The sequence below is a fragment of the Ranitomeya imitator genome, chromosome 2, assembly GCF_032444005.1.
Source record: "Ranitomeya imitator isolate aRanImi1 chromosome 2, aRanImi1.pri, whole genome shotgun sequence".
NCBI classification, from domain to species: domain Eukaryota; kingdom Metazoa; phylum Chordata; class Amphibia; order Anura; family Dendrobatidae; genus Ranitomeya; species Ranitomeya imitator.
In genome coordinates, this window is record NC_091283.1 from 109,693,076 (window position 1) to 109,707,582 (window position 14,507).

The following is a 14,507-nucleotide window of genomic DNA, read 5'->3' on the forward strand; positions in this document are numbered from 1 at the left end:
GATCCTCAGCGAGATATTTGTATTGTCCCCTTATATACTTATACATGGTTATTAGATCGCCCCTCAGTCGTCTTTTTTCTAGACTAAATAATCCTAATTTCGCTAATCTATCTGGGTATTGTAGTTCTCCCATCCCCTTTATTAATTTTGTTGCCCTCCTTTGTACTCTCTCTAGTTCCATTATATCCTTCCTGAGCACCGGTGCCCAAAACTGGACACAGTACTCCATGTGCGGTCTAACTAGGGATTTGTACAGAGGCAGTATAATGCTCTCATCATGTGTATCCAGACCTCTTTTAATGCACCCCATGATCCTGTTTGCCTTGGCAGCTGCTGCCTGGCACTGGCTGCTCCATGTAAGTTTATCATTAACTAGGATCCCCAAGTCCTTCTCCCTGTCAGATTTACCCAGTGGTTTCCCATTCAGTGTGTAATGGTGATATTGATTCCTTCTTCCCATGTGTATAACCTTACATTTATCATTGTTAAACCTCATCTGCCACCTTTCAGCCCAAGTTTCCAACTTATCCAGATCCATCTGTAGCAGAATACTATCTTCTCTTGTATTAACTGCTTTACATAGTTTTGTATCATCTGCAAATATCGATATTTTACTGTGTAAACCTTCTACCAGATCATTAATGAATATGTTGAAGAGAACAGGTCCCAATACCGACCCCTGCGGTACCCCACTGGTCACAGCGACCCAGTTAGAGACTATACCATTTATAACCACCCTCTGCTTTCTATCACTAAGCCAGTTACTAACCCATTTACACACATTTTCCCCCAGACCAAGCATTCTCATTTTGTGTACCAACCTCTTGTGCGGCACGGTATCAAACGCTTTGGAAAAATCGAGATATACCACGTCCAATGACTCACCGTGGTCCAGCCTATAGCTTACCTCTTCATAAAAACTGATTAGATTGGTTTGACAGGAGCGATTTCTCATAAACCCATGCTGATATGGAGTTAAACAGTTATTCTCATTGAGATAATCCAGAATAACATCCCTCAGAAACCCTTCAAATATTTTACCAACAATAGAGGTTAGACTTACTGGCCTATAATTTCCAGGTTCACTTTTAGAGCCCTTTTTGAATATTGGCACCACATTTGCTATGCGCCAGTCCTGCGGAACAGACCCTGTCGCTATAGAGTCCCTAAAAATAAGAAATAATGGTTTATCTATTACATTACTTAGTTCTCTTAGTACTCGTGGGTGTATGCCATCCGGACCCGGAGATTTATCTATTTTAATCTTATTTAACCGGTTTCGCACCTCTTCTTGGGTTAGATTGGTGACCCTTAATATAGGGTTTTCATTGTTTCTTGGGATTTTACCTAGCATTTCATTTTCCACCGTGAATACCGTGGAGAAGAAGGTGTTTAATATGTTAGCTTTTTCCTCGTCATCTACAACCATTCTTTCCTCACTATTTTTTAAGGGGCCTACATTTTCAGTTTTTATTCTTTTACTATTGATATAGTTGAAGAACAGTTTGGGATTAGTTTTACTCTCCTTAGCAATGTGCTTCTCTGTTTCCTTTTTGGCAGCTTTAATTAGTTTTTTAGATAAAGTATTTTTCTCCCTATAGTTTTTTAGAGCTTTAATGGTGCCATCCTGCTTTAGTAGTGCAAATGCTTTCTTTTTACTGTTAATTGCCTGTCTTAGTTCTTTGTTTAGCCACATTGGGTTTTTCCTATTTCTAGTCCTTTTATTCCCACAAGGTATAAACCGCTTACACTGCCTATTTAGGATGTTCTTAAACATTTCCCATTTATTATCTGTATTCTTATTTCTGAGGATATTGTCCCAGTCTACCAGATTAAGGGCATCTCTAAGCTGGTCAAACTTTGCCTTCCTAAAGTTCAGTGTTTTTGTGACTCCCTGGCAAGTCCCCCTAGTGAAAGACAGGTGAAACTGCACAATATTGTGATCGCTATTTCCTAGATGCCCAACCACCTGCAGATTTGTTATTCTGTCAGGTCTATTAGATAGTATTAGGTCTAAAAGTGCTGCTCCTCTGGTTGGATTCTGCACCAATTGTGAAAGATAATTTTTCTTGGTTATTAGCAGAAACCTGTTGCCTTTATGGGTTTCACAGGTTTCTGTTTCCCAGTTAATATCCGGGTAGTTAAAGTCCCCCATAACCAGGACCTCATTATGGGTTGCAGCTTCATCTATCTGCTTTAGAAGTAGACTTTCCATGGTTTCTGTTATATTTGGGGGTTTGTAACAGACCCCAATGAGAATTTTGTTACCATTTTTCCCTCCATGAATTTCGACCCATATGGACTCGACATCCTCATTTCCTTCGCTAATATCCTCCCTTAAAGTGGACTTTAGACAAGACTTTACATAGAGACAAACCCCTCCTCCTCTCCGATTTTTACGATCCTTTCTAAACAGACTGTAACCCTGTAAGTTAACTGCCCAGTCATAGCTTTCATCTAACCATGTCTCGGTTATTCCCACTATGTCAAAGTTACCTGTAGATATTTCTGCTTCTAGTTCTTCCATCTTCCATTCAAATCAGCTCTCACCTCTGCTAAACAGGCCTACTTCACAACCCCGTATCTTCCTTATCCCACAACCCCAAACAGCTGTTCAACACTTTTAACTCCCTCCTCCGCCCACCACTGCCCTCTCCGAGTTCCCTAATCGTTGCCGAGGACTTTGCCACGCACTTCAAAAATAAGATAGACCAAACAAGGCAAGTCTTTGTCGTCAAACCACCACAACCCCTTTGTATACCAGACCAATGCCCAAACTCCATAACTTCCCTCTCCAAAATCACTGAAGGGGAGCTTGCTCATCTTCTCTCCAAATCACACCTCACCACTTGTGCACTTGATCCCATCCCATCCCACCTCCTCCCCAACCTCACCACCAAACTAATGCCATACCTAACACATCTCTTCAAACTATAACTAACTTTTGGTACCTTCCCCACTGCTTTCAAACATGCCACAATCAAAAAGACATCCCTTGACCCAAGCGCTATGTCCAGCTATCGCCCCATATCTTTGCTACCATTTGCATCCAAACTCCTTGAGCAGCACGTCCATGCTGAACTTTCCTCTCACTTTGCATCTAACTCTCTCTTCGACAACCTACAATCTGGCTTTCGTCCCCACCATTCCACTGAGACTGCCCTGACCAAAATTACTAACGACTTACTTACAGCCAAAGCTAACAGACAATTCTCTATACTCCTCCTTCTAGACCTGTCCTCTGCCTTCGACACAGTTGACCACTGCCTCCTACTACAGATCCTCTCTTCCTTTGGGGTCAAAGACCTCGCCCTATCTTGGATCTCCTCATACCTCACCAACTGCACATTTAGTGTTTCCTACTCCCATACTGCCTCTTCATCTCGCCCCCTCTCTGTTGGTGTCCCTCAAGGCTCTGTCCTTGGGCCCTTACTCTTCTCAATCTATACACTCGGCCTGGGACAACTCATAAGGTCCTATGGCTTCCAGTACCATCTATATGCTGATGACACTCAGATCTACTTCTCTGGCCCAGATGTCACCTCTCTGCTCTCCAGATTCCCAGAGTGTCTATCAGCCATATCCTCCTTCTTCTCCTCTCGCTTCCTCAAGCTCAATGTGGACAAATCTGAACTAATTATCTTTCCTCCATCTCACATATCTTTCCTACCTGATCTATCTATCAAAATAAATGAAATCACACTTTCCCCTGTCCTCAAAATCCGCTGCCTTGGAGTAACCCTGGACTCTGCCCTGACCTTCAAACCGCACATCCAAGCTCTCGCCACCTCCTGTCGCCTCAAGCTCAAAAATATTTCCAGAATCCATCCTTTCGTCAACCCTCACTCTACCAAAATGCTTGTGCATGCCCTAATCATCTCCCGCCTCGACTACTGCAACATCCTCCTCTGTGGCCTACCTTCTAACACTCTTGCACCCCTCCAGTCCATCCTTAACTCTGCTGCCCGACTAATTAATCTCTCTCCTCACTACACTCCTGCTTCCCCTCTTTGCAAATCCCTTCACTGGCTCCCAATTTCCCAGCGTATCCAGTTTAAACTACTAACACTCACCTACAAAGCCATCCATAACCTTTCTCCTCCGTATATTTCCAAACTAATCTCTCAATATCTTCCCTCACGTAATCTCCAGTCCTCCCAAGACCACCTTCTCTCCTCCACACTTATTAGCTCCTCACCCAATCACCTCCAAGACTTCTCACGAATATCACCCATCCTCTGGAATTTTGTGTCCCAACACGTCCGGTTATCCACCACTTTCCTTCAAAACAAACCGGAAAACCCACCTCTTCAAGGAAGCTTACAGCCTGCAAAGACCACACGGCCACCTCAACACCATCGGCGCTCTTGCAACCTCGACCTACTGTCTCCTTCCCCATAATCCTGTAGAATGTAAGCCCGCAAGGGCAGGGTCCTCGCCCCTCTGTATCAGTCTGTCATTGTTAGTTTTGTTTACTGTAAGTGATATTTGTATTTTGATGTAACCCCTTCTCATGTACAGCACCATGGAATTAATGGTGCTATATAAATAAATAATAATAATCTGTAAAATTATGAATTTGATGTCAAAATGCCATAAATGTGATGAAATTGGTTGGCCTGGAAACAAAGCAGAGAAGACATAATCTGGGACAGTTTACGGCAGGGGTGGGCAATTAATTTTGCCATGGGGCCGCATTAGAAATTTGGATGGTTTCAGAGGGCCGGACTAATATAATTAACTAATTTTTACCCAATACTGTAGTATACTTATCTTTTCATAAACAAACAGTATGTTAAACAATGCAGACATTTACATTTCATTTGTGCCCCCATAATGTCCAGATTTCATTTGTGCCCCCATAATGTCCAGATTTCATTTGTGCCCCCATAATAACATAGTAACATAGCTAGTAAGGCCGAAAAAAGACATTTGTCGATCCAGTTCAGCCTATATTCCATCATAATAAATACCCAGATCTACGTCCTTCTACAGAACCTAATAATTGTATGATACAATATTGTTCTGCTCCAGGAAGACATCCAGGCCATTATATCCTTCCTGAGCACCGGTGCCCAAAAATAATGTCCAGATTTCATTCATTTGTGCCCCCATAATGTCCAGATTTTATTCATTTGTGCCCCCATAATGTCCAGATTTCATTCATTTGTGCCCCCATAATGTCCAGATTTCATTCATTTGTGCCCCCATAATGTCCAGATTTCATTTGTGCCCCCATAGTGTCCAGATTTCATTTGTGCCCCCATAATGTCCAGATTTCATTCATTTGTGCCCCCATAATGTCCAGATTTCATTCATTTGTGCCGCCATAATGTCCAGATTTCATTCATTTGTGCCCCCATAATGTCCAGATTTCATTCATTTGTGCCCCCATAATGTCCAGATTTCATTCATTTGTGCCCCCATAATGTCCAGATTTTATTCATTTGTGCCCCCATAATGTCCAGATTTCATTCATTTGTGCCCCCCATAATGTCCAGATTTCATTCATTTGTGCCCCCATAATGTCCAGATTTCATTTGTGCCCCCATAATGTCCAGATTTCATTCATTTGTGCCCCCATAATGTCCAGATTTCATTCATTTGTGCCCCCATAATGTCCAGATTTCATTCATTTGTGCCCCCATAATGTCCAGATTTCATTTGTGCCCCCATAATGTCCAGATTTCATCTGTGCTCCCATAATGTCCAGATTTCATTCATTTGTGCCCCATAATGTCCAGATTTCATTCATTTGTGCCCCCATAATGTCCAGATTTCATTCATTTGTACCCCCATAATGTCCAGATTTCATTTGTGCCCCCATACTGTCCTGATTTGTCACTTGTGCCCCCATACTGTCCTGATTTGTCACTTGTGCCCCCATACTGTCCTGATTTGCCACTTGTGCCCCCATACTGTCCTGATTTGTCACTTGTTCCCCCATACTGTCCTGATTTGTCACTTGTGCCCCCATACTGTCCTGATTTGTCACTTGTGCCCCCATACTGTCCTGATTTGTCACTTATGCCCCCATACTTTCCTGATTTGTCACTTGTGCCCCCATAGTGACAAATCAGGACAGTATGGGGGCACAAGTGACAAATCAGGACAGTATGGGCCCCATACTGTCCTGATTTGTCACTTGTGCCCCCATACTGTCCTGATTTGTCACTTGTGCCCCATACTGTAATTATTTGTCACTTGTGCCCCCATAGTGACAAATCAGGACAGTATGGGGGCAAAAGTGACAAATCAGGACAGTATGGGCCCCATACTGTCCTGATTTGTCACTTGTGCCCCCATACTGTCCTGATTTGTCACTTGTGCCCCCATACTATCCTTATTTGTCACTTGTGCCCCCATAGTGACAAATCAGGACAGTATGGGGGCACAAGTGACAAACCAGGACAGTATGGGGCCCATATTGTCCTGATTTGTCACTTGTGCCCCATCATACTGTCCTGACTCCTGATAATTGTGCCCCACAGCCCCATAATGTCCTGTTTGTGCTGCCCCCATCCGCATCCCCCCCAGGGCTGGCCGCTGCTCCCTCCCTCTCCCCCCTATCATGCATGCAGGCAGGCAGGCAGGCGCCAGGCAGCTCCATTACCCGGTCCCCGCGGCCGCGGTATGGAGCACTTACCACCGACCACCGGCACCGTCCGACCCCACAAGTTACCACAGTACAGCCGCACAGAACACCGGCGTCCGGCGCAACGGATGAAGGAGCAGCGCAGCAGCCTGTGTCACGCTCAGTGATGTCACCCGCTGCTGGCGCTTCCCTGATGCGGAACTGCCAGCAGCGGTCAGCGCCTCTCAGCGGACAGGGGTTTCAATGCAGGGAGCACAGGCTCAGGCGCTGGAGTGACTGAAGAGAAGGGGAACCTGGCTGGTAGCGCCGTAGCGACGCGCAGCAACTGCACTGTCTCTGGCGGCTGGCCGAGCGGTGCCGCGGGCGGCGGGCCATTTAAAGTCGTCAGGCGGGCCGCATCTTGCCCAGGTCTGGTTTACGGTATGGTCTGTATTATAAGGGTAGAAATAGATGAGAGTTTTTCAGTCCATGTGTCGTCCATGTAAAGAAACTGAGCAACAAACTAGTTCCACATTGACATTTATTTATAAAGATGGATCGACGTTGTGAAAAAATAATAGCAGCATGTATTAATCTTATTTGGTTTTTGATGAGACTCAGTTATTGAATTCAATGGGTGCGTTAAAAAAAACAATACAATAAAAGCACCATCCGTATGCTATCAGTTTTTGATGGTTATAATGCTGATGTGTTTACTGATACCATTTTGGGGCAGATACAATGTTTTGATCGCCTCTTATTGCATCGTTGCTACAGTCCCCAAAAAAAGGAATTCTGGAGCTTTAATTTTTTTTCTCGTTACGCCGTTTACCGATTGGATTAATTTGCTTTGTATTTTGATAGATAAACTTTACCGAATGCAGCTATTCCAAATATGTGTATTTTTGTCTTCTTTTGAATGGTGCAAAAGGTGGGTGATGTTTAACTTTTACTGTTTTTTTTCACATTTTTAAAATCTTTTTAAAACCTTTTTCTGTATTTACTGTAATAGCTAGGGGACTTGCAGCTACGATTGTCTGGTCGCTTGTGCTATATACAGCAGTGCATCAGTACAGCTATGTATTGCTAAAATCGTGATCTCCTATGAATGCCAGCTAAATGCTGACTTTCACAAGAGGATCATAATGACAAGCACTGGGGTCATCAGCAGACTTATGGCTGTAATGGCAACCCATTTGTGCCTCCCCAGGCACGCCGATAGGCTTTGCAAGGAAACCCCCCCCTCCGCCTGTTTTAAATGTCACTGTTAGATACCGTAATCCATGTATGGAGACTAATAGTTTTCCACCTGAACGGTGTCAAGATGCAACCATCCAGACTGAGAACCACTGATGAATGAGCTGCTGCGAGCCAGGTTTTTTTAAATTATTTATTTAAATAGTTTTTAAAAAAACGCATGGGGACCCCTTTATTCTTGATAACCAGCCTTGCTAAGGCAGACAGGTGAGGATTACAGTCCCCAGCTGTCAGTTTTGTCTGACTGGTTATCAAGAATACAGGGGAACACACGCCGTTTTTTTTCATTTATTTATTTATAGCTCAGGCAGCGGCTGAAGAATACTCCCATAAGCCGCCACCTGCTCTCACTGTTATCGGTTGAATACAACTCGCAACATTCTCCCGTGCTCATGCTGATCGCTGGCAGAGCAGGGGAAAATGATGAGAGCGGGCTTCAGCACCTGGCACCAGGGAACAGCGCTAACAGTACAGCAGCTTCCATGGCTCCGGTATGTCTAGTACTGATGTGGCACACGGTTGCAAAAACGTATGCCACAAATATTACACACACAGACACTGATGTCTCCGGTATTGTTTTTTCTGGTACTGGAAATATCAGGACGTGTGAAACAGGCCTTAAAGATAGCAGCAGTGAGGAAAAGAGGTTGTACACAGATCTAAAGTGGAGAGAGGAAAGAGTATCTTAGAGGGTACACAGATATAGCAATAGACAAAGAGGAAAGCACATGGAGAAATCAATTCATTCCTGAAGCTATGTTGATAAATGAAAACAAGTGTAGTGTAAGGAACACTACATTAACCTGGAAACACACAGACCTTACATCCAGTCTACGTTACTGGGAGAGACACTCACGCTGGAAAAATATCTGCAACCTGGGTCAGGCTGCAAACAGCATATCAGTGGGTATGAAAATAAACGAAGGAGTGAAGATTGCAGACTGAAACTTAGTTCATTGTTTTTAACTAAAGGTAAGTAATATATATTTTTTTACAGGCGTTCACAGTCTTTGAATTGTTTATTGTACCTGAAAATCCTGGAGCACCTGGATCACCTTTAGAGCCTGGAACTCCTGACAATCCAGGCAGTCCAGGGCTTCCTGCTTCACCTTTACTTCCTGGGTTACCGGGAAATCCTGCTGGTCCTGGTTCTCCCTAGACAAAGTAAAAGGTAATGTGATGGGGTGTTAGTGTCACATTTTCCTACATGCTATGCGTAAAGGCCACACAGGTCTTAAACATGTAAGTAATTATTACATTTATGCTGAATGTGGATTTTTTTAAGGCTCCAGCAGCTTGCAGGATGCCACTCTCTCTACCTTACATTCACATGAATCCCAAATGACCAGGAAACTTTAAGTAAATGATATACATTTTGGGTGGCTTCATACCTTTGGACCAGGCAAGCCAGGTTGCCCACTGCCTGAAAGTCCTGGTTCACCCTTTTCACCTTTTGGACCACTAAATCCTGGTGGTCCTGGTGACCCAGAGCGCCCAGGCTGCCCAGGTGTACCCTTTTCACCACTTGGTCCTATAAACAACGGGACAAGAAACACATTATGTAAATTAAGTATGAACACAAGACAGGAGATGTGCATATCTATAGTCTGGGAATAAACCTAATTTCTACTGTGAATAACAATTCTCAACATAATGTATAAAGTCCTCCACCAGCACTGGAGCATCTCACTCACACAAGGGCAACAATAACGACAGTGGTGCAATAAATAATTAGTCCGCTGTCTGCAAATCATCTAGGTTTGCATAATCCCAGCACGATGGCTCAGTGGTTAGCACTGCAGCCTTGCAGAGCTGGAATCCTGGGTTCAAATCCCACCAAGAACATCTGCAAGGAGTTTGTAATGTTCTCCCCATGTTTATGTGGGTTTCCTCCAGGTTCTCCGGTTTCCTCCCTCATTCCAAAGACATACTGATAGGGAATTTAGATTGTGAGCCCCATTGGAGACAGTGATGATAATGGGTGCAAAAAGTAAAGCGCTGCAGAATATGTTGGCACTATATAAAGATTATTATTATTATAATGAAGTTATTATTATTATTATTATTATTATTATTATTTATTTATATAGCACCATTGATTCCATGGTGCTGTACATGAGAAGGGGTTACATACAAGTTACAAATATCACATACAGTAAACAAACTAACAATGACTGACTGATACAGAGGGGCGAGGACCCTGCCCTTGCGGGCTTACATTCTACAGGATTATGGGGAAGGAGACAGTAGGTTGAGGGTTGCAGGAGCTCCGGTGTTGGTGAGGCGGTAGTTGACAAATAAGCATTAGACTTCTAACTGGGACTTTTAGGGTATGTTCACACGTTCAGGATTTCCATCCTTTTTTTTTCAGGACAGTTTTTTTAAAAAACTGCAGCTCTTGGCAGAAAACGCAGGTCCTTTTTTTGTCCTTTTTTGATGCGTTTTTGATGCGTTTTTTGATGCGTTTTTTGATGCGTTTTTTTATCCTTTTTTTACTGTGTGTTTCCTAGGAAGCTTTTTAGGGCTAAAATGGCTGAAAATACCCTAACCCTACCCCTAACCCTACCCCTACCCCTAACCCTACCCCTAACCCTAACCCTACCCCTAACCCTACCCCTAACCCTACCCCTAACCCTAACCCTACCCCTACCCCTAACCCTACCCCTAACCCTAACCCTAACCCTACCCCTAACCCTACCCCTAACCCTAACCCTATTCTAACCTTAGTGAAAAAAAAAAAAAAAAAAATTCTTAATTTTTTTATTGTCCCTACCAATGGGGGTGACAAAGTGGGGGGGGTGTCATTTACTATTTTTTTATTTTGATCACTGAGATAGGTTATATCTCAGTGATCAAAATGCACTTTGGAGCGAATCTGCCGGCCGGCAGATTCGGCGGGCGCACTGCGCATGCGCCCGCCATTTTGCAAGATGGCGGCGCCCAGGGAGAAGACGGCCGGACGGACACCGGGACGCCGGGTAAGTATAAGGGGGGGAGATTAGGGCACGGGGGGGGCATCGGAGCACTGGGGGGGGCATCGGAGCACGGGGGGGGGGCATCGGAGCACGGGGGGGCGGGATCAGAGCACGGGGGGGCAGCCACACTCCGCCCACGCACTTCCGCCCGCTCCCCCGCACTTCCTGCTGCAGCGGTTCTGCACATCAAATCGCAGTAAAACCCGCAGATATATTTTTGATCTGCGGGTTTTACTGCGATTTTGACCTCACAATGGAGGTCTATGGGTGCAGAACCGCTGCGGTTCAGGAAGAAGAATTGACATGCTCCTTCTTTTTTCCGGGAGCTATTCAGCGCGGCTTTTTTTTTACAATTTCCGGACCATGTGCACAGTGTGTCCTGTTTTCCATAGGGTACAGTGTACTGTACCCTGCATGGAAAACAGCTGCGGAACCGCAGCGGCAAAACCGCCGCGGTTCCGCGGTAAAAAACGCACTGTGTGAACATGGCCTTAAGAATAATACATAATTGGGCATTAATAATGATGAGCACTATATAATCCTGCTGAAGAAATAATAAACTGTTTTCTGTACAACTGGCATATACACACAGCTGCTTCTCACAAAATTAGAATATCATCAAACAGTTAATTTATTTCAGTTCTTCAATACAAAATGTGAAACTCACATATTATATAGAGTCATTACACACAGAGTGATCTGTTTCAAGTGTATATTTCTGTTAATGTTGATGATTATGGCTTACAGCCAATGAAAACCCAAAAGTCATTATCTCAGTAAATTAGAATACTTTATAACCCCCAGCTTGAAAAATGATTTTAAAATCCAAAATGTTGGCCTACAGAAACGTATGTTCAGTAAATGCATTCAGTACTTGGTTTGGGCTCCTTTTGCATGAATTACTGCATCAATGCGGCATGACATGGAGGCGGTCAGCCTGTGGCACTGCTGAGGTGTTATGGAAGCCCAGGTTGCTTCGATAGCAGCCTTCAGCTCATCTGCATTGCTGGGTCTGGTGTCTCTCATCTTCCTCTTTACAATACCCCATAGATTCTGTATTCGGTTAAGGTCAGGCGAGTTTGCTAGCCAATCAAGCACAGTTATACTGTTGCTTTTAAACCAGGTATTGGTACTTTTGGCAGTGTGGACAGGTGCCAAGTCCTGCTGGAGAATGACATTTCCATCTCCAATAAGCTTGTCGGCAGAGGGAAGCATGAAGTGCTCTAAAAATTCCAAATACATGTAACCCATATGTAACCTCTAAATATATATATATATATAACCCATGTGTAATCTCTCTATATGTAAACCATATGTAACCTCTATATATATGGTATGTAACCCATATGTAACTTCTATATATATGGTATGTAACCTCTATATATATGGTACGTAACCCCTATATATATGGTGCGTAACCCATATGTAAACTCTATATATATGAATCCAAATGCAATGTCTCTAAAGAGCACAACACATACCTGGAAGTCCCATCTCTCCCATATTCCCTTTTGGTCCAGGGGAACCAGGGAGCCCAGACTGGCCAGGAAATCCAGAATCTCCTTTAGGTCCTAGAAATATCATTAAAAATGTCTAATATTCACCTTGTAACACAAGAACAGTTGCATTAACTTTGGATGCATTTACAAAAAGTATATAAATGATATAAATCTAATCTATTCCACAAAGCATATATTATTCAACATGAATAAAAATATATATTCCTTGAATTTTAAGATTAAGAAAAATTATCATTTCACACACATTAGATGCATTATAGTCGACTGTACCAATACTTGTCACACACATTGCACCTCATAGATTACCTTTATGCTGACCTTGATGTTCATGTGACCTTGCAATAAAAATAAAAGTTTTGATTTCATGTTTCTCCTTACCTGGCAGTCCTGGAGATCCTGGAAGTCCACTTGACCCTGGTGATCCAGGAGACCCGGGCATCCCACTAAAGCCTTTCTCTCCATTAAAACCAGGTGCACCTAAAGTTGTATCAGAAACAAATGGATAAGGCTGTGTTCACACATTGCGGTCGTGGTGCCTGTTTCTTGCCATAGTAAAGCATCAACGTGTGAACAAAATCTACACTGTAAAAATAATTTCCAAAATTCCGTTAATCTCTATTTGATTTTTTTACTTTCTAATTTTGATAATTGGATGAATTTGACAATTTTAAAAAACACTAAAAATTTCCTTAATATCCTGTACAAATCACTTAAAATAATTATGCGTCTTACAGGAAACGCAAGGATGGAATAATTGTATACAGACAAGTCCTAAAGCCTATGTCCTGTGACATCAACAGTTCATGTAACAGATACAACATATCCTGAAGCAGAAGGGAGCGCCGGTGTGATGCCCCCTTGTGTTCTACATGATGTCCTCTAGTTGCTTTACGCCCTGTCTCTGGGACCACAGTGTCCTATAATGTGGTTTAAGGGTCATGGCCATAGATAAAAATTTGTGGAGATGCCAAAAAACAGGACAGAAAGGTTCCACCCATGGAGAAAGAAGCACGTGCCTATAGGTATCCATTCATCAGATGGAACCCCAAATATAGAGTTCTTTTGGCCTTTATTTGGCTGATGTATGCAAATATAATGAGAAAAAAAGAAAATTAAATAACATAGTACTATAGAATACACTACTCTAGCCACCCACCAAAGTCCAGCAAGAAATGTATATCAGGTAATACTACTTTTTTAAAATGGTGGTTCCCTATAGGAAACTGATGCCATTTTTAGACATCCATTACATCTTTCATATAACACTGGGAGCTTTTACCAAGATATGTGGTCAACAGAGAAATAAACAGATGTGAACAGGAAAATTCCCAGTATAGAAAATTATCCTCTGGATAACTTACTCAGGATAATCTCTGCATTGTGAAAATGGGGCTCTGGAACCAGGCACTACAGAGGCCCATTTTGAGGTTTACTTGCTTGACTTCCGTTCCACTTATCATTAGTAAGCCGAAGAAAGTCCACCACAGCCCTGCAGAGCCTGCTCCCTGGTTTCCTAAGCTCCGTTCTTTGGATAGCTGGGGGTCCTAATATTTGGACCCCCAGTGATTGTTAAGTTATCCTCTATCCTATGCATAGTCCACTATATAATCATTTACTATTTTGTGAATGACCCTATAAATAGTTAAACAAAGATGAACACTTTGATGCTAACTGCATAGCTTTCACACTATAATATACTCAATATTTCATATATGTAAGTAGTATAAGATTAATCCCAATGATCCATGTCAAACTCCATAAAAAATTTTTATTCAAAACTGGCAGAAATTTCCCTCCTTCTCCATCATTTCTATAGCCTAACACTTACCATCTTGTCCAGGTTCGCCTTTACTTCCTTTGCTTCCTAAACCACCTCCTATAACAGATCCTGGTGGACCCATAAGGCCACGTTCTCCCTGGTCTCCCTTGGCTCCAGGACCGCCATTAATACCAGGTTGACCAGGAAATCCATCAAGGCCTATAACAGAGTTACATAACAAAAGAAATAGAGTGACTTCTAAAATCCAAACACTGATCTACTAAAGTTAAGGCTTTCGCCCCTATAACTTCCTCTCAGTTCAACCACCTAGAAACGCTGGAGACATAATATATCGAGTCTATACCGAGTAGAGATAATGGAAATATGATTCTTCTTTAGTTTGAACAGTTTACACTCTATTA

At 42.9% G+C, this 14,507-nt stretch overlaps 1 protein-coding gene across 1 annotated transcript in view; it reads right to left on the reverse strand.

The window, feature by feature from the left end:
- The window catches only part of COL4A5 (collagen type IV alpha 5 chain), a 263,094-nt gene that overhangs the window by 37,748 nt on the left and 210,839 nt on the right, over positions 1-14,507 (reverse strand). The window contains exons 33-37 of the mRNA XM_069747143.1: positions 14,155-14,304; positions 12,705-12,803; positions 12,288-12,377; positions 9,223-9,362; positions 8,860-8,986 (exon numbers count right to left, since the gene is read on the reverse strand). Coding sequence (XP_069603244.1) covers positions 8,860-8,986; positions 9,223-9,362; positions 12,288-12,377; positions 12,705-12,803; positions 14,155-14,304 — 606 coding nt within the window. The remainder of the gene's footprint in view (positions 1-8,859; positions 8,987-9,222; positions 9,363-12,287; positions 12,378-12,704; positions 12,804-14,154; positions 14,305-14,507) is intronic.